The following is a 19,523-nucleotide window of genomic DNA, read 5'->3' as shown; positions in this document are numbered from 1 at the left end:
ACGATGCGAGCAGTTCTGCTGTGGACGATAAGTGATTTCCCTGCTTATGGGATGTTGTCTGGCTGGACAACACATGGAAGATTATCTTGTCCATATTGTCTTGGATCGACGGATGCTTTTCAACTGAAGAATGGTAGGAAGAGTTGTTGGTTTGACTGTCATCGTCGCTTTCTTCCACTTGCCCATCCGTACAGAAGAAATAAGACATTGTTTCGGCACAAAAAAATTGTCAGAGACGGTCCTCCTCCATATCTCACCGGCCAGCAGATCGAAGCAGACATTGATTATTACGGAGCTCAGGAAACAGTTAAAGTTGGAGGAAATTGGCATGTTCCTGGAAATATGCCTGATGGATATGGTGTGTCTCACAATTGGCATAAGAAGAGTATATTTTGGGAGCTACCCTATTGGAAGGATCTTCTCTTACGCCACAATCTGGATGTCATGCATATTGAGAAGAACTTTTTTGAGAACATCATGAATACATTACTTAACGTCCCTGGGAAGACAAAAGATAACAAAAAGTCAAGGATGGACTTACCTGATATTTGCTCAAGAAGTGAGTTACATATCAAGAGCAATGGAAACGTTCCTGTTCCCATCTTCCGGTTGTCATCAGAAGCCAAAACAACCTTGTTTGACTGGGTTGCATCAGAAGTTAAGTTTCCTGATGGTTATGTTTCAAATCTGTCAAGATGTGTTGAACGAGGTCAAAAGTTCTCCGGAATGAAGAGTCATGATTGTCATGTGTTTATGCAACGACTACTTCCATTTGCTTTTGCCGAGCTCCTTCCAGCAAATGTCCATGAAGCACTTGCAGGTAATTATAAAACGTTAATATATATACATATGTTATGAAATGTTATTAATTTGATTACTTTTGCAATATACAGCCATCGGCGCTTTTTTCAGAGATCTCAGCACACGTACGTTCAAGGAAGAAGTCATCGAACAACTTCATCATAACATTCCGATCATATTGTGCAACCTGGAGAAGATATTTCCTCCTTCATTTTTTGACGTCATGGAGCATCTAGTTGTCCACCTACCGTATGAAGCATTGCTTCGTGGACCTGTTCACAACGGATGGATGTATCCGTATGAGCGACAGATGAAACATTTGAAGGGGAAAGCAAGAAATCTTGCAAAGGTGGAAGGTTCAATAGTTGCGGGAAGTTTGACAGCCGAAACATCTAACTTCACATCATACTACTTTGCTCCAACTGTTCGTACGAGGAAAAGAGTTCCTAGAAGATATGATGATGGTGGAGTACCGACATCATATCCAATTGATGGTGTTCCTGACATTTTCTGCGAAATTGCACGGTTTGGTGGTAAAACGAAAGAAGTATGGTGGTCATGTGAAGAGGATAAACATAGTGCCCACACTTATATTCTGCTCAACTGCGAGGATGCAGTGACCCGTTACTTTGAAAGGTAAATATTTTTGTGAATGTTAATTATATGAATTGCAGTTAATTATGTATGACTTGATTATTTGTTTAATTTGCAGCATGTTTGTATCTCAAGTTGAAGAAGCAATACCAGGAATATCTGCAACTGATGTGGACACACGTAAAGATAAGCACTTTGTCAAGTGGTTAAAATCACAGGTACGTAATATATCTCATACATTGATTAATTAAGTAAGTGTTTTGATACTTCAATATTAATTAAGAATAACTGCTTTTGGCAGGTTGATTATGACGATCCTTATTATCCCGTATGGTTTCACGAATTGGTTCAAGGTCCAGTTGCAAAGGTCACCACATCACCTATGTATTTCACACGAGGATTTACCTTTCACACATACGAGTATGGGAGACATCGGGCAACGAGTAACTACGGAATATGTGTGAAAGGTGAAACAGACTTTTACGGGATCTTGCAGGAGATTATTGAAGTGGAATTTCCGGGTTATTGAAGCTAAAATGCGTCCTCTTCAAATGTGAATGGTTCGATCCTGTTGTGAACCGAGGGATTCGGTATAACAAATTTGGTGTTGTGGATGTCAATTTTGGGAGAAGATACAACAAATTTGAGCCTTTCATTTTAGCTTCACAAGCCGAGCAAGTAAGCTTCCTTCCTTATCCTCGGCTTCGAACTTCCGGGATAAACTGGTTAGCTGCTATCAAAATTACACCTCGTGGACGCATTGTCGCTGGAGAAGAACCGCCCTTGCAAGAAGAAGACGCTATCAATGAAGTTGAGGTACCAGAACAACCAAGTGATGAAATCCTTTTGATCGACCCGTAAAACTTTCAATATGAAGATATTCCGAAGATGCGACAGATGAAGCACGTGAAGACGAGTTCGAGAGAAGCGACGATGATGATTGTAATGATAGTGATGAGAACGAAAACGATTTAGAGTGATGTAATATTGATGAGAACGAAAACGATTTAGAGTGATGTAATATATGTCTCTGATGTTGTATTTCTCTATTGTAACGTATGTTTAAAGAAATATTGTTTTTTTACCATCCTAATGTATGTGTAACAAATGTTGTTTTATATAATATGTATTTGTGTTAATTTTAAAAAAATTATTTGGAGTTTTAGGGTTTTAGAGTTTAAGTTGGAGAAAGAGCATAAAGTAGTAGAGAAGAAGAGATATGATGTTAGATGATATGTGACTTTGGGGTTTAGGGATTTCATTCTCGGTGTTTAGGGTTAAGCGTTGTAAAATCGTCGTAAACCGATGTTTCCACGTAATTTCGTCGTAAATGGAAAAACGCGGGCCTGGTATTTTCGTCGTAAACGTGGGCCTTGTAAATTCGTCGTAAACCGACGTTTCGACGTAATTTCGTCGTAAATCGAAAAACGCGGGTCTGGTAACTTCGTCGTAATGTTACATCGCGTTTATGACGAAACATTTTTTATATATTGGGACGCCGAGACGAGGCTGCCTCGTCCATTCCTCCTAAACTCCTCTCCTCTCCCTACGGTACATTCTCTTCCCTCCTTTTTTTTTTAAAGTTAGTTTAGGTTATTAATTAGTTAGGTAATTAGTTTAGGTGATTATTTAGATAATTAGTTTAGGTGATTAGTTAGATGACGGAATCCTATAGTTTAGGTGATTAGTTAGGTAACGGAATAATTTTTTAATTATGTCGTCATAATTGATTAAATTTATTTAAACTTTTTTTAGATGGCTCCTAGAAGGAAACCAGCAGCACCTACTTATGCCCAGTTGTTTGGCGATGGTTCCGGTACATCTTCTTCTGGTCCATCGTCTTCCGATGCAGTTCCAGACTCTCAGACTTCTCAGAGAGTTTTTTCGAGTCCTCCTCTTCCACCGCAGATGCCTCCACCTCCTCCTCCAGCGGCTGCACCTGAGCCTGTCCCAGAAGGTGCAGTTCATCCGGATTTGCGTGTGCCTTCATATGCTCCCTTCGCGAGATATACGGTGGAGGATTTGCTTGCCCAGCCTGGACGGGAGGGTTTGGATGTTCTAGACCCCGATAGACCCCGAGGAACTTATTGGTAAGTTATTAATTTTTATTACTTTAAAATTTAATTAATTTTTATTTTGTAACGGTTAAATTGTTTTTTTTCAGGTTTGGGGCTAACAACCGTGTTAGCCGGAGCGTTTCGGCGACGATTAAGGGTTACTACGACGGGGCATACCCGAACTGGAGCAAGACACCAAATCACGTTAAGATCACGTGGTTTAAATGTTTTGCGGTAAGATTTTTAAATTTAATTTAATTTTCACTTTTCTATATATATATATATTTTTAATATTTATTATTAATTGTAATTTTTTCAAAAATTTTATGTTTCAGCAAAAGTGGCATTGGTCTTTGGGAATCACCGAGAGGGTGAAGGCGGAATTCGTTGCAAAGGCAAAGATACGCCTCTGCAACACAGTCTCTGATTGGAAGGACAAGTGGGAGATCTACGGGTATGAGGGAAAGCCCACTGAGCTCACGACGGATGTGTGGGATGGCCTCATCGCCTATTGGGAGCACCCCTCTTCGATCAGAAAGGCCAATTCGTGCTCGGCTTCTCGAAGGACGAAGGATAAAGATGGTCATTTGCCCATGCTTCACAGAACCGGACAAAAACCTCATGCAGGAGTCCGTCTAGAAGCTGTAAGTTTTGTTTTAAATATATATTTTAAAATATTCAATTAATATAATTTATAATATTTAATTTAATTTTTTTTTTGTAGTTCGAGAAGACGGGAGTCTTACCTTCTCTGTCTGACCTATTCAAGATGACTCACGCCACATCCGACGGAGTTTTTGTGGATCCTGCATCTGAGAAACTCTTCCGAACAGTGGCTGGTCGGATTGAAGAACGGGAGACGCAACTAACCCAGGAGTCTCCCGATGGATTACCAGTCACATTGTCCACCCAAGAGGTCGACAGAATCTTCGAAGAGGTAACTTAAAATTTTAGTTTACATTATTTTAAATATTTTAACATAATTAACTATATTAATATATGTTTTGATTTTATAGGTGGCTCCTAAAAAGAAGGGACGGATAGTCGGTATAGGCTCTGTTAACGAAGTTGCAAGGGCAACTTCGTCATACACTTCGAGACGGGATGAAGAGACTGCTCAGATGAAGGCTCAAATGGATAGCCAGCAGGTTCGTTTAGACTCTCTTGAGGATTTGCTAGACGTGATGGCCGTGGGAAACCCGGTTATGCAGAGAATGTTGAGTGAGAGACGAGCCGCTCTTGGAATGCCACCACGAGATCCCCAAGAGTCCGATCCAACCCGTCAACAGCCGAGCAACCCCACCAACTACTTCGACAATATGTAGTTTTTTTTTTCTGTTTGTATTATGAATTTAAATATTATTGTATGACTTTTTAAAATATGTTTTCCAATTTCATATTTTGTTTTAAAATTTAAATTATTTTAAATTCTGAATATTAAATATAAATTAAAATCTATTATATACTAATTAATAATAATATAATAAGAAACGATGTAAACTCCTCGTAAATATTACATGGAGTTTACAACGAACATTTACGAGTGATTAGCATCGAAATATTTACGAGGATTTTACATCAAAATGTTTACGAGTGATTTACAACGAAAATATTTACGTGTGCTTTACATCGAAATAATTACGTGGGATTTACGACGAAGTCTTACGTGGCGTTTACGACGAATCTGTTCCCTGCGCTTTACGAAGAATATATTTCGTCGTAAACGTAACGAGTCGTTTACGACGAAACCTCCGTTACGACGGACGTTTAACAACGAAACGTCTTTCGACGTTAATTCGTCGTAACACCCCGTTTACGACGAATTTACAATGAATACTGCCCTAATAAAAAATATGTTTTCTTGTAGTGTAATAACACAAAACTTAAGAAACAAATTATAATTGTCATAAATGTGCTCTCTTCCTTTTATGTAATACTTTTATATAAATAATAAAGTGAATATAATTTATCAAATCATATGTTAGAATAATAATTATATAGTTTTATACAATAAAAACTTTAAATATAATGAAGATATACATGTATTTATATATTACCGGATCGGATCGGATATCCGCTTCCCAAAATTTTAATATTTGTGATTTGTTTCGATTTTAACGGATATTGATTTTTAGTATTTTCTTTGCTTCAAAAATTTACTGATATCCAGAATTTTCGGATCGAATCGAAACAAATAACGAATCGAATTAAATTTAACGGATAAAATGTCCAGCCCTATTAGATAACCAAAACTGGTTCGGTTTGACCTAAGATTTAACCCTTGTTTGTTTTATCCAATAAAAAGCTTTTAGTTGTATGGGTCTCTGTTATGGAGACAAATTTACCAAAGTCAACCATAAGAAAAATAATGAAGTGCAAGAAAACAAAAGGTAGAGACTAGACGACAAAAAATATCTTAAGTTCTCAATATCATTAACAGCAATGGAGCACTGGGTACATGATAGTAAAATACAAGCCATTACAACATAAACCAAAAGCTTATATAAATATATATCAAAACAACATAATACAACAGGGGGAATCAGACTAGTTTATAGTTTATGCTAATCACATCCATTGAAAACACTAGAAAGCAACTCTTAATTACTTTAATCAGGGCCGGCCTAGATAGGGGGCGAGCGGTGCGACCGTCCCGGACCTAATCTGTTGTCCCCCTATTTCTTAATAGATAAAGGTCCGATTTTTTTAAAAAATACATGTATTTTTATATTAAAAATAAAAAAAAGGCCCAATTTTTTTCTATATGAAAATATTTTTTTATTTCCATAGATTTTTTTTTAAATACTTATAGTATTTTAAAAAAAAACATATATCTATCGGATTTTTTAAAGAAAAATAATAGTTTGAAAATTAAAATTTTTTTTGCAGCACGAACTATAGCCGGCCTTGACTTTAACGTCTTGATTGATTTACTTAAAGGTTCCTAAATGCTTTATCGAATGATTATGGATGAATGAAGTTGCGGAGACGATACATCATGTCGTGGATTCGATCACGTGACACCGAAGATTTGTCGAGAATATGAAAAGCGTGACCAACTCCTCCGTGAATGATACCTTCAACTCTCTTTCCATGGCTTCTCATCACTTTACACATCTCCATGTTCCTATCTTTTAGTATATCAAACTCCGCCATGAACACCATCGTAGTAGGCAACCTCGCCGATGAGCTTACCAGAGGGTTGCACCAAGGATGGTCTCTACTGGCGCCTCGCGGCAGAGCTAGACGCCAGTAAGTGTCAGAAGCTGAGAGAGTCAACGCTGATGACTTGGACTGCTGTTGTTTCTCCGAGAACGTTCTTGCTTCGCCGCCGAAGAAAGGGTGGATTAGAATAACGCCCTTGAGGTTTTTTGAAGTGTTTGTGATTTTGAGGGCGACTTGATAAGCTATGTTGGCTCCGGCACTATCTCCGGCCAAGAAAAGGTTCGAGAGATCACACTTGCTCACCCAAGAATACCCTCCGTTAGATCCTTGCTTCATCAGCCAAGAGACAACGTTAACTCCGTCGTCGTACGCCGCCGGGAGACGGTGTTCAGGGGCCAAACGGTAGTTTACCGAAACGATGACGCAACGAGCTGTAACGGCGAGGTCGGTCAAGAAGTCGTGGTAGCAGCTCCAAGCGGCGGAGCCAACGCAGAAGCCGCCTCCGTGGAAGTAAACAAGGAGAGGGAGAGTAACGGACGGTGAGAAGGCTGCGGCGTCGGGGATGTAGGCACGTGCCCACGTGTCGTTGGATAGTTTGATGTCAAAGGCTGTAACCTTGGCAGATGGATGAACGGTGGCTGAGACGGTGGGGACTATGGGAGGTCTCTCGACGCAACCGTCGTTGAAAACTTTGATGAGTCCTTCTATTTCTTCCACTATGGGACCGTGACGGTGGTTGTGAGATCCACCGCGGCGGTTGTCCGATGGTTGGTGGTTGTGAGTGAAGGAGAGAGCTGCCATTAGGCTTTCTTTGACTTTGGAAGTGTAGTATTGTTGGTAGGGTTTTAGTTGCCCGAGATGCAATGAGATGAGATTCATTCAAGCTCTTTATATAGAGGACAGTTTATAACTTTATATAAATGCTGTAATTTTGTAAAATAATGGAATTTTTAAGTATTATTGCATCTATATAGTAAATTATGGAAATGAGAATAATAGATCCTTGATGTAGTTCACGTGGGTGAATCTTCACCGGCCACTCCAAAGCCGTCCATATTATATTATGGCTCTTCCTTCTACTTTTTTTTTGTCAACCGCGAATTATAGCTAGAAGATTTTGTTTAGGAATATAATTACCTTACCACAAGATATGAGCATATTGACCACAAGATATGAGCATATTGCGTTGCAACGGATTTTATTTGATGTTTTAATTTAATAATAATCACAAAATAATAAATCATTTTATTATAGTTTTATAATTGTTTTTTGCCTATATTGTTTGAGATTTATTGTATAGTTAAAACCCGTTTTCACACATAAGTTCAATTTAATATTTGTATTTTATAATCATGGTGCATAGATGAATTGTTATAAACTTTGTACTTCGGATTAGAAAAAATACTATACCTAAACATTTAAATTGAACACAACCCGAAATAAAAAATTGAATGAAAATTAAAAAGAAATGAAAATCAAATACATCAATCGAGTCAATGACAACATTATACATGTTCTTATGTACTAATTTAATGTTTTATTAAATAAGTCTTTAAAATTTTATTTTGCTATAATTTTTTTTAAAAAGAAAACATTCTATTTTATAAATCTCTTTTTTTTTACAATAAATAATATAAAAGTAATAGTAAATACTCTTTTACAATTTTGTTTAAGATTTTAGAAAAGGAAAATTATTGTCATATTACCTACTACAATTATCTTCTCTTTAAAATTTCAGAAAAAATAAAATTGCTATCAAATAATTATTTATAGTTAGTAATAAATAATTTTAAAATTACTATTTTGACAATTCGTATCAATAATAATTTCACAATTCTTTTGTTAATTAAATAATTTTTAGTATCATGTTCATCATTAAATACTCTCTTAAAAATATTATCAAATAAATTTGTATAATTTTCTTTTGGTTAGGACTTAAAAATACGATACAATTTTTTTTTTTGATTTTTTATATAAAAAAGAAAACAACTATCAAATATTCTTTTACAGTTTTTTAGGATTTTAGAAATATAAATTAATATTACATAATCTTTTACAATTATATTTTGTCTAGGATTTAGAAAAAAAAAATTATCAAATAATTATTTCCAGTTAATATTAACTGTTTTTGAAAGTTGCCCTTTTCAAAGTTCTTTTTTATTATATTATTATATATATTTTAATCATTATATATTTAAACACATGGTACAATAATAGAAAGAAAATTAGTATCAAATAATCTTTTACAATTATCTTTTGATTAGGCTTCTGAAAAAGAAAAATTACTATTGAATAATATTTCTAATTTTTTTAATAAAATTCGTTTTTGTTAATATCTTAGTATATATATTTTAATTATGAGATAGATTAACACATGTCAAAATCTTAAATATATAATTGACATGTGTCGTGATCATGTTAATTAACAACTTTGAAGAACCAAACTTTATATAATAAGATATGAATACAGACACGAGAGATATAAAAATAATACAAATTTATTTACGTCCATATAGTTATAAAACCAAGTGATCCGATGTATCTTAAACTCGTTAGTTTAGTTAGGTGAAACAAACCTTTTTATTATAAGAAGGGGTCATATGACAAGTAAAATAACCTATTTTGTATGGTAGCAAAACAATATACATATATATTAGAATATGATGAGTTATGACCAAGACTTAAAAAGCCTGAAACAAATTCACGATTGAATACAATATCATAATCAATGTGTGAAAAGAATAACATTACACAAATAAACTACAAAATTCACGTGGAAAATTTTCATATTAAATATTACCGTAAATAAAAACAAATTATGCTTACATGAAAACATCAAGAGCTATATACAGTGCCGGCCTGACCTAAAGCTGGAGAAGCAAAACTGAATTATATATTTATGGCACTCCAGCTTTAGGTGCCAAACTGAATTATATATTTATGGGCATCACAATGACCAAAACTTTCACGTACCCTAGTGGTTGTGCACCTCTTACCTGGTTTAAAATTGATAGGTTCGAATCTTTTGGGGCGCCAAATTTGGTTTTTGCTTTAGGCAATATTATAGACTGGGCCGGGGCTATATCCAAAAAGAATAATCAACATTATTGCCAGTCGTGGTATTATGAATAGTTAAATGACTGTAAGTTGAGTTTCAGTTGATTTGATACCAAACAATTCGTGTTGTTACATCACTTCTTATTTTACAAAGTGGAACTCAGACTATTGTTGTCCTTTTCGAAAAATGCTATAATTCTTATGTATTTATCTACATAATTATCCAATAACGAAAGACTAGTGGGTATAAACAGAAAATATATCATTCTCATAAGTGTAATCTCATAAGTGTGAAAACAGGTTTTCTTCTTTAGAATCTCCATTTTAAGTGTTTAGGGCAAATAATTATCGATTTTAACTATTTGGAGATGAATAGTTCGTTATTCCAGCTCATCTTTCACATATTAACTAGAAAATAAAACTAGAAAATAAAACATATGTTATATTATATCATATAACTAGTAATTTATATGCATGCATAATAATCAATAGAACAAAATAATTGTTTACTACATAACTATTGGCCGCCACATGGCTAACCAGCAAGGTAAATTAATGTATATTGATATGGATTTTTTAAGGGTTTAAAGTTCAAATCAATATAGTATTTTAGATATCAATCTATTTTTAAATGTTTCAATTCAATGAGAATACATGTCCATACTTAAGTTAAGTGCATTCAATGTGATGAAGTGATTTGATTAAACTAACAAAACTCTAACATAATTAACTAGCAAACTTTCAAACAAATGAATAAAGGTGAAATTATGAGTATACGAATTTGATTTCAAATGACTAAGATTCAATCTAAAATGGCAAGGTTTCAATCAACACATTTCACTAAGTCTAGATAACAATCCTAAACAAATTTTTTGTCAAGACAAATGCTCATTTTACTCTTCTTGATCAAACATCAAATGTCTTTGGTTTGTGGCAATCAAACAATCATTAGGAACAGATCATTCAACTATCTAAAATCCCCTAACATCAAATGTATTTGGTAGGAAAAGTTAAGAGCATGTTGAGTTAGCTCAGACATTTCATCGAACACCTTTCGGGAAACGAAATATCTATATTTCTAATCTAAAATGGTCAACTCTAGATTAGCATTAAGATCACTCAATCAAGCAATGAAACATATTAATCTACTCTAAACATTCTAGATCATCACTTATTCATCCTAATCATCCTAACCCATGAATCCAAAGATGACTACTCACTCATTATCATGGTAGACATTAAATCATTAGTTGATTTAAGTCTAAACATGATTAATGATCAAAGCAATCAAGCAAACATAAAAGTATATAGATCAAGATTGAATCTTTCACTCCAAAATGGTTTTTGATTAGATAGAAAACAAGATAAGTCCAAATATTGGGTCTAAAAAGTATTTATAGAAGTATAAAAACGAGTTGGGTTAACCCAACAAACCTGGGTCAACCCAATAAAAAAGCAGTCTTTTCGCCTGTAGCGACTTGGTCTTCCCGCTACAGGCTGGTCGCTATGAACTACTCAGCTCTTAGGGTTTGTAGCGACTTTGCCATGTCGCTACAGAGGTCGCTACGATCGCTCGCATCACTCCGTAGAGACCAGATGATGTTGTTATGTATTCGTCGCTATGAATGCTTCAGTCTTGGTCTTCCATAGCGACCAGGGGTGGTCGCTACGTTCATGTCGCTACAAACACTTAGTTATTTCAAGATATCACAGCTCCTTCTTCGTAGCGACCAGACGGGGTCGCTACGGACGTCGCTACAAAGGCTCGGCAAGTGCTATAGCGACCGAGCCATGTCGCTACACTCTCGTCTCTATGACACCTAGCACCAGAAACTTATCTATGCTCCAAACATCTCTTTTTTGGTCTCAGAACGTCTCAATTCTCATCAAAGTCAACAACAAGGGTCTCCAACACCTGATTTAGACACATGTAATGCAATGCAACCTAATTGTACTCCAAATGCATCCAAATGATCAATATGAGAACTAAAATGAAGCTTAAAATCATGTAAATACACAATATATCATATATCTAGCTACACAAAGTATATATTATGCATCGCAACATCCATCAACTTAATGATGTTATGTATTTAACATCACGAGTTTAATTTCATTCAATTTTTTATTATAAAACTTATTTCATGTTAATTTAGTGATTTTAACATTTTATTTGTTTAATATAAAACTAATTAAATTAATTAATTACTTTATTTATATTTTCATAAAAATTGCATTCATTTAAAAATGTATCAAATAAGTATATATCACATAATTAATCAAACGAATTACAAAAAGTTTATTAAAATTTTATTAAAAACAGATTAAAATAATTAAAAAAATTGCATAATTTCTTATATAACTTTATATTTAATATAAATAAAAATAATATAATTATATATTTTTCAAATACACTAAAATAAAAATGTTAAAACACTACTTATCAAAAATGTTAAAACATAATGATTTTGCTAAAAAAAAATTATGCTTTTAAAACGTGGGTTAAAATATCATTTAGTTAAATTACGGTCGGCTCAGTCATATTTAAATTGATGAAACGAGATATTTAAACGGTTTTTAACATCTATATTAGTTTTTTGATAAACGAAATTAAACTCGTGATGTTAACTACATAACATCATTAAGTTGAAGGATATTGTCATGCATAACATATACTTCGCGTAGTTAGGTATACAATCGTTTAGTTTGCATGGTTAATCATATGATTATCAATATTTCACGTAGTCAAGGATCATTTTTTCTAATCGATGACAGTGTGAAAGTCTTTTTTTTCTTTTTTTTTTAATAGAGGACTAAACATAAGTAAGGAAGTCAAAAGAACATCAAGTCGGCAAAGATTCCATGGGCAAGTACAATTCACAAATCTCCTAAAATTCTTATGATATATTCCTCCCCTCGAATATTCTATTATATTTTTTGTAATTGTTTTTAGTTTTTCCATTGGTAAAATGTTATTGTAACAGATTTTAACATTAAACTTGCAAGTTACAAGTTACGACGACAAGTATTCCCATGATTTTTTCTAACAATAAAGTATTAATACATACGTACATAACTCGACTGTAATTTGAGTGTTGGTTAATAGCTTTGATCATGCTTTCCCTGAGTAGCGAGAAGCATCATTACAAACCGTGTGAGAAATCTGTCGGAGAAAGTTGCTTTTGCCTTAGTTTTATCTTTGTAAATATTCTTAGCTTTTAAAAAAAAAAATATATTCTTAGCTTTTCTTATATTCTCTTTGAACGCACCAAATGGGATTTTTCGATATCAAAGAATATGTACTTCTTTAATACAATAGTGAGGATAGATGAAAGGAGTGGCGGGAATGGGAGATTGTCTCAGGATTCTTTAAAGTTTGGTGATTGGATAAATGATGTGTCACTGATTGATATGAGATTTCATGGCAATCAATTCACATGGAAAAGAGGGAAAACTGAAAGCACATTTGTAGCGAAGAGGCTGGATAAAAATTATGTTGTGCCCAGTCTAGACTCAGATGGCATGAGACAAGTGTGAGGCATTTACCTTTCTTAGCATCAGACCACGCTCCTTTGTATCTACAGCTCACACCGGAGGTTAAGGGTGATGCACGTCGACGTCCATTTCGTTTTGAGGCGGCATGGCTACAACACAATGAGTTTCAAGACTTGCTAGCAGCTTCATGGGATCGTGATATTGATACAAACGAGGCTTTGCAGAGGTTGGAAGTGACACTCCGAAAGTGGAACAGAGAAGTTTTCGGAAATGTCCAAAGAAGAAAAGAGGACTTGTTGATGGAGATTACAGAGATACAGGACAAAATTGAGCAAGACCTCTCTGATGAGATCTTGGTAAAGGAGGGAGAGCTATTAAAAGAACTTGAGATCGTCCTCGAGCAAGAAGAAGTGCTCTGGCTCCAAAAGTCGCGAGAGAAGTGGTGTGTGCATGGAGATAGAAATACCAAGTTCTTTCATATGTCGACAATCATTAGTAGAAAGCGAAATCGAGTGGAGATGCTAAAGAAAGATGAAACTCAGTGGGTATCAGATGCAAAAGAACTTGAGAAGCTAGCGGTGGATTATTTCAGAAAACTATATTCTCTGGAAGACGTGGATACAGACATACAAATGCTAATGGAGAGGAGATTTATGGGGCTTACAAGACAAGAGAAAATAGATCTTGACAAAACGTTTTCTGCGGAGGAAGTAGAGAAAGCGGTGAGAGCTATAAGCAGCTTCAAGGCACCAGGTCCGGATGGGTTTCAACCAGTTTTCTATCAGAGGTGCTGGGAGACAGTTGGTGCATCTGTGATCAGGTTTGTCCTTCTTTTCTTTGGGACGGGGAAGTTGCCGGAGAATACTAATGATGCACTCGTGGTGCTAATTCCGAAAGTGACGAAACCTGAGTATATTACTCAGTTTCGACCGATAAGTCTCTGCAACGTGTTGTTTAAAACTATCACGAAGGCCATGGTAGGGAGACTGAAGAGTATTATGCCTAAACTGATTGGTCCTGCTCAGTCTAGTTTCATCCCGGGTAGATTGAGTGCGGATAACATTGTTGTGGTTCAGGAAGCTGTTCATTCGATGAAAAAGAAGCAAGGCCGCAAGGGTTGGATGCTGCTGAAACTAGATTTGGAGAAAGCATATGATAGGCTGCGTTGGGATTTTCTAGAAGATGCACTAAGGGCTGCTGGTTTGTCTGAGAATTGGGTCAAGAGGATTATGGAATGTGTGTCTGGTCCATCAATGTGTATTTTGTGGAATGGGGAAAAATTTGAGCCGTTTAAGCCATCAAGAGGACTGCGACAAGGTGATCCACTCTCCCCGTACCTGTTTGTCTTATGCATGGAGAGATTATGTCAACTGATTGAGAAAGCAGTGGAGAATAAAAGATGGAAACCGATAAGATTGTCGAGAGGTGGTCCACAACTATCTCACATTTGCTTCACAGATGATCTAATCCTATTTGCAAAGGCATCGGTGACGCAGATTCGAGTGATCAGGAAAGTGTTGGAGAAGTTTTGTAAATCCTCTGGTCAGAAAGTAAGCCTCCAAAAATCGAAGATTTTCTTTTCTAATAATGTCTTTAGAGGAAGAGAAGAGAGAATAAGCAGAGAAAGTGGTATTGCATCAACAAAGGAGCTGGGAAAATACTTGGGGATGCCGATACTACAAAAAAGAATTAATAAATATACTTTTGGGGAGGTACTGGAGAAAGTAGCTTCACGACTAGCAGAATGGAAGAAACAAACATTAAGCCTTGCAGGAAGGGTAACATTGACAAAGTCGGTTCTGTCATCAATCCCGGTGCATACGATGAGTACGATTAGCATGCCAGTGGGTATACTGGAGAAGCTTGATAGCCTAGCGAGGAGCTTTGTGTGGGGAAGTGGACAACACTTAATCTCTTGGGATAAAATATGCAAACCGAAGGCGGCCGGAGGTTTGGGGATCAGGGTGTGGAGAGATATGAACAAAGCCTTATTAGCTAAAGTGGGATGGCGTCTGTTACACGATACTAAAAGCTTATGGGCCAAAGTTTTACGAAGTAAGTACGGTGTGGGGGACATACATGACACAAATTGGATGGTAGGGAGTAGCTCTAGCTCGTCAACATGGAAAAGTGTGGTAATGGGGATAAGAGAAATGGTTCTTGTGGGCCATAGCTGGGTCACTGGTAATGGGAGAAATATCAGGTTCTGGACGGATAGTTGGATAGCAGGCCAACCACTCATGACTGAAGTGATTGCAGGGCTTCCAGAAGGATATGAAGATATAACAGTTAGAGATATGTGGGGGAAAGGTGGAGGTTGGGATTTTGATAGAATTACCATGTTGGTAACAGCTGAGAGAAGACTAGAGCTTATGGTAGTAGTAGTGGATACTGTTACTGGAGCAAAGGACCGTTTGGCATGGGGGCAGACTCCGAATAGGCAGTTTACGGTGAAGTCTGCATACGCCTTGCTTACAAGAGATGAGAATCCAAGACCGCAGATGGTGAGTTTCTTTCGATCTATGTGGCGCGTTGTAGCACCTGAGAGAGTTCGAATGTTCCTCTGGCTAGTGGCAAACCAAGCAATCATGACGAATGCAGAGAGACATAGAAGGCACCTGAGTGGGACTGACTTATGCCAGGTCTGCAGAGGAGGAATTGAGACTATAATACATGCGTTACGTGATTGTCCTGCGATAAAAGGTATATGAGAGAGATTTGTTCAGAGAACGAGAAGGGATGCTTTCTTCAGAATGTAGTTACTGGAATGGTTATATAAGAACCTATGTGACAACAATGCAGGTGGTGGTATTCCGTGGGCTACTATATTCTCTTTGACTCTGTGGTGGGGATGGAAGTGGAGATGTGGAAATGTATTTGGTGATACCCGACTGTGGAGAGATAGAGTCAAGTTCTTACGTGACTTGGTTAAGGGAGTTATAGCAGCGAATAGAGCAGAGAATGCTCAAATAAAGGAGAGACATATGGTTGAGATAATGGTGGGATGGAAGCTACCTTGTGTGGGGTGGATGAAACTGAACACGGACGGAGCATCACATGGGAACCCGGGGCCGGCGGCTGCAGGGGGAGCACTGCGATACGGAGAAGTCGAGTGGTGTGGTGGTTTTGCGATTAATATAGGTAGTTGTACGACACCATTAGCGGATTTATGGGGTGTATACTATGGTTTAGTGGTTGCTTGGGAGAAATGGGTGGGAAGGCTGGAGGTAGAGGTCGATTCTATGATTGTGATGGAGTTTCTTACGATAGGGATTTGGGATACTGATATCTTGCATATTTACATTGTTTTATCCATTTATTCATGTGCATTTTCATCATATAGATTATTATTTAGCCATGTCTAGGTTGCATTTTGCATTCATTGTCCTTATTAGGTGTTGGAGTGTGCCATGGAGTGATTTGAGATGTTTGGGAGCATTGTGATCCAAAATGGGGTGAAAGATGAGCATGGATGGAGCCTTTAGAGAAATCTTCTGTTGCTAGGATTTTGTAGAGACACAGAAAATTGAGTTAGCTTTCTAATGGAAGTGGTTTCAAGTCATTTGAAGATGTAATGAAGGAGTTAAGACCAATTTACTAGAGACATATCCACCCTGTTCGAGCATCCTGGAGCGACCTTTCAGAGCGACCTACCAAGGTCGCTTCCAGCCAGAGCGACCAGCCCAGAGCGACTATCTCAAGTCGCTCCAGCCAGAGCGACCAGCCAGAGCGACCAGCTCAAGTCACTCGCATTTTGACGGGGCGAGACACGAAGAAACGCGTCGGGAGCGACCTCCTGGAGCGACTATGCTAGGTCGCTCCGCGTGTTTTGTTTGGGCAATTTTTATGTTATTTCAGGGGCCTTTTGGTCATTTGTTTTGTAGTTTTACATTGCCAAAACCTAAGTTAAGTACTTTTGTAAGCGATTGGAGAAAAAATCTCTTTTCTGAGAGAACAATTAGTAAAACTTCTTTTGATTCAGATTTCATTGCTTTCATTTTGTGTTCTTGTTGATTTCTTATCTATTTCTCTACATGATTAATCTGAAATCCAATATGAGCTTAAGAGGAATCATGGAGATTAGTGAGTAATCACCTTTTGAATTCATGGGTTAGGGAGATTAAGGGTGATTAGGTTAGTTCTAGGATGTTTTAGTGTAGATCATTCTTGTTCCTTGCTAGTAGAGGATTCATAATGCATCTTCTGAGTTGGCCACTCAAAAGTTGATCGATAGGCATTTCCCACCCAAAAGGTGTTTGATGAAATGCCTAAGACAACTCTCCTAGGCTTTTAGTATACTTTGCCAAAGACATTTGTTGTTAAAGGTGCTAAAATAGCTAAAGACTTGTTAGTAATGATTGCTTTCATATTATTCAACCAAGGACATTTGATGTTTGAGATATGTTAGCAAATGAGCATTTATCTAGACATAGAGATTGCTTAGAATTGTGTCTAGGCTTAAGGTCGATAGTTTGATTGATCATTTGTCATCTTTAGTTCGAAACTTGATCACCCAAGGTCTAATCCCTATGCCCATGAGTTCTATTTTTCCTTAGTCAAGAAAGTATAATTCTGTAATTGCTTTCTAGTATTAGTAGTAGTTTAAAACCATTTAAATCATTGGTTGCACTTAGATTAAGTGAGTACTTGCATTCTCAGTGCTTTGATATCCCTCAGAACTGGTTCGACAATCACTATACTACAACATTTGTCTTAGGATCTTGAAAACTCCAAACATCAAATTGGCGCCGTTGCCAAATTCTGAGTAGATTTGAACATTGAGATTTAGTCACTTACTTGAGACTAAATCATTTTTATTTTCTTTTGTTACTAATTCTTCTTCTTCACCTACCTTTCACTTTTAGGTGTATGAACTTGAGGAGCAGGGGTCCATCAAATCTAGTTCCAATAGTAGCAGACATCAGAGCTTTCGAGAGGGAGTGTGCTAGAGCTAGAAGAGAAGAAGAACAACAAGCCCACTTGCGGAGATTGGATATTGATATGGCAGATCCACCGCAAGGGGCAGAACACCAACTGCGGGCAGCTCGACCCATTGGTGCTTATGACCGGCCCAACATTCATGGTCATAGACTGGGAATCCGAGCACCGGCTGTGGCAGCCAAAAACTTTGAGGTCAAGTCAGGACTCCTCAACGTGATCGAGAACAACAAATATCATGGCTTGGCTTTAGAGGACCCATTCGATCACTTGGACAAGTTCGACAGCTACTGTGGGTTGTCAAAAACCAATGGTGTGTCTGAAGATGCCTTAAAGCTCAAGTTATTCCCTTTCTCTTTGGGGGATAAGGCACGTCAGTGGGAGAAGTCTCTACCCAGCGACTCTATCACTACTTGGGATGAGTGCAAGAGAGCATTCTTGGAGAAATTCTTCTCATCCTCAAGAACTGCTAAGCTGAGAAATGAGATCTCCAGTTTCCAACAGAAGAACTTGGAAGGATTCAGTGAAGCCTGGGAGAGATTCAAAGGCTATCAAACCAAATGCCCACATCATGGTTTCTCTAAGGAGAGCTTGCTCAGTACCTTCTACAGAGGTGCCCTTCCTAAGTACAGAGCCAGATTGGATACAGCTAGCAATGGGTTCTTCTTGGGAAGAAGTGAGGATGATGCAGAAGAGCTGGTTGACAACATGGTGAAGAGTGATGCAGTCTACAGCGCAGATCACGACAGAGGTAGTAGGGGTGATGATAAGCAGATGAGGAAAGAGATCAAAGCTTTGGAAGACAAGATCGACCTACTCATTGCTGAAAAAGCCACCTAAGAGCAGCTGAAGTTTGTTGGTAACTCCAAGCAGGACGATCCACCTGTTGTCCCTGAGGTTGAGGGTTTGGAAGGTCAGGAAGAGCTGTGTTTCATCAACAACAATGGTAGCTGGTACAAAAAAGAGCCCAACTTTCAGTACAACAACTACCAACAGAAATCCTACCCCAACAACCAACAGAGTGGTTATCCGCCTAGAAACAACCAGCAAGACAACTATCAGCCTCAGCAAAATCCCTCATCTGGTTCCTCTGCTCCTCAAGAGAGCATCACTGACACCCTGCTGAAATAAATCTTGGAGTCTCAGACTAGAAGTGAGAAGCATGTTGGTTATGAGTTGAAGAACCTTCATTCCAAGATTGTTGGGAGCTACAATGAGCTCAACAACAAGTTCTCACATCTTGCTTCTACAGTCAAGAATTTAGAGAATCAGTTTGCTTCCATGAACACTCACCAGACTTGCCAGCAAAGATCTCTACCTGGAAAATCTGACCAAAACCCCAAGGAGGCCAAAGCTATCACCCTTAGGAGTGGTAAGCAGTTACCTCCTACAACCCTCACCAGGGATGCTGAGAAA

General features: G+C 37.3%; 1 protein-coding gene and 1 non-coding gene across 2 annotated transcripts; both read right to left on the bottom strand.

The window, feature by feature from the left end:
• Window positions 1-5,864: 5,864 nt before the first annotated feature.
• LOC106424671 (probable carboxylesterase 17) lies at window positions 5,865-7,529 on the bottom strand. Its single transcript, XM_013865425.3, has one exon. The coding sequence runs from the start codon at window positions 7,494-7,496 to the stop codon at window positions 6,417-6,419; it is 1,080 nt and encodes a 359-aa protein (XP_013720879.2). The 5' UTR covers window positions 7,497-7,529; the 3' UTR covers window positions 5,865-6,416.
• Window positions 7,530-18,578: 11,049 nt separating this feature from the next.
• On the bottom strand, window positions 18,579-18,685 carry LOC125593530. Its single transcript, XR_007329434.1, has one exon. It is a non-coding gene; the product is annotated as a small nucleolar RNA R71 (small nucleolar RNA).
• Window positions 18,686-19,523: the final 838 nt, after the last annotated feature.

The sequence above is a fragment of the Brassica napus genome, chromosome C9 (genome assembly GCF_020379485.1).
Source record: "Brassica napus cultivar Da-Ae chromosome C9, Da-Ae, whole genome shotgun sequence".
Lineage (NCBI taxonomy): Eukaryota > Viridiplantae > Streptophyta > Magnoliopsida > Brassicales > Brassicaceae > Brassica > Brassica napus.
This window is presented reverse-complemented; position numbering and strand designations above follow the sequence as displayed.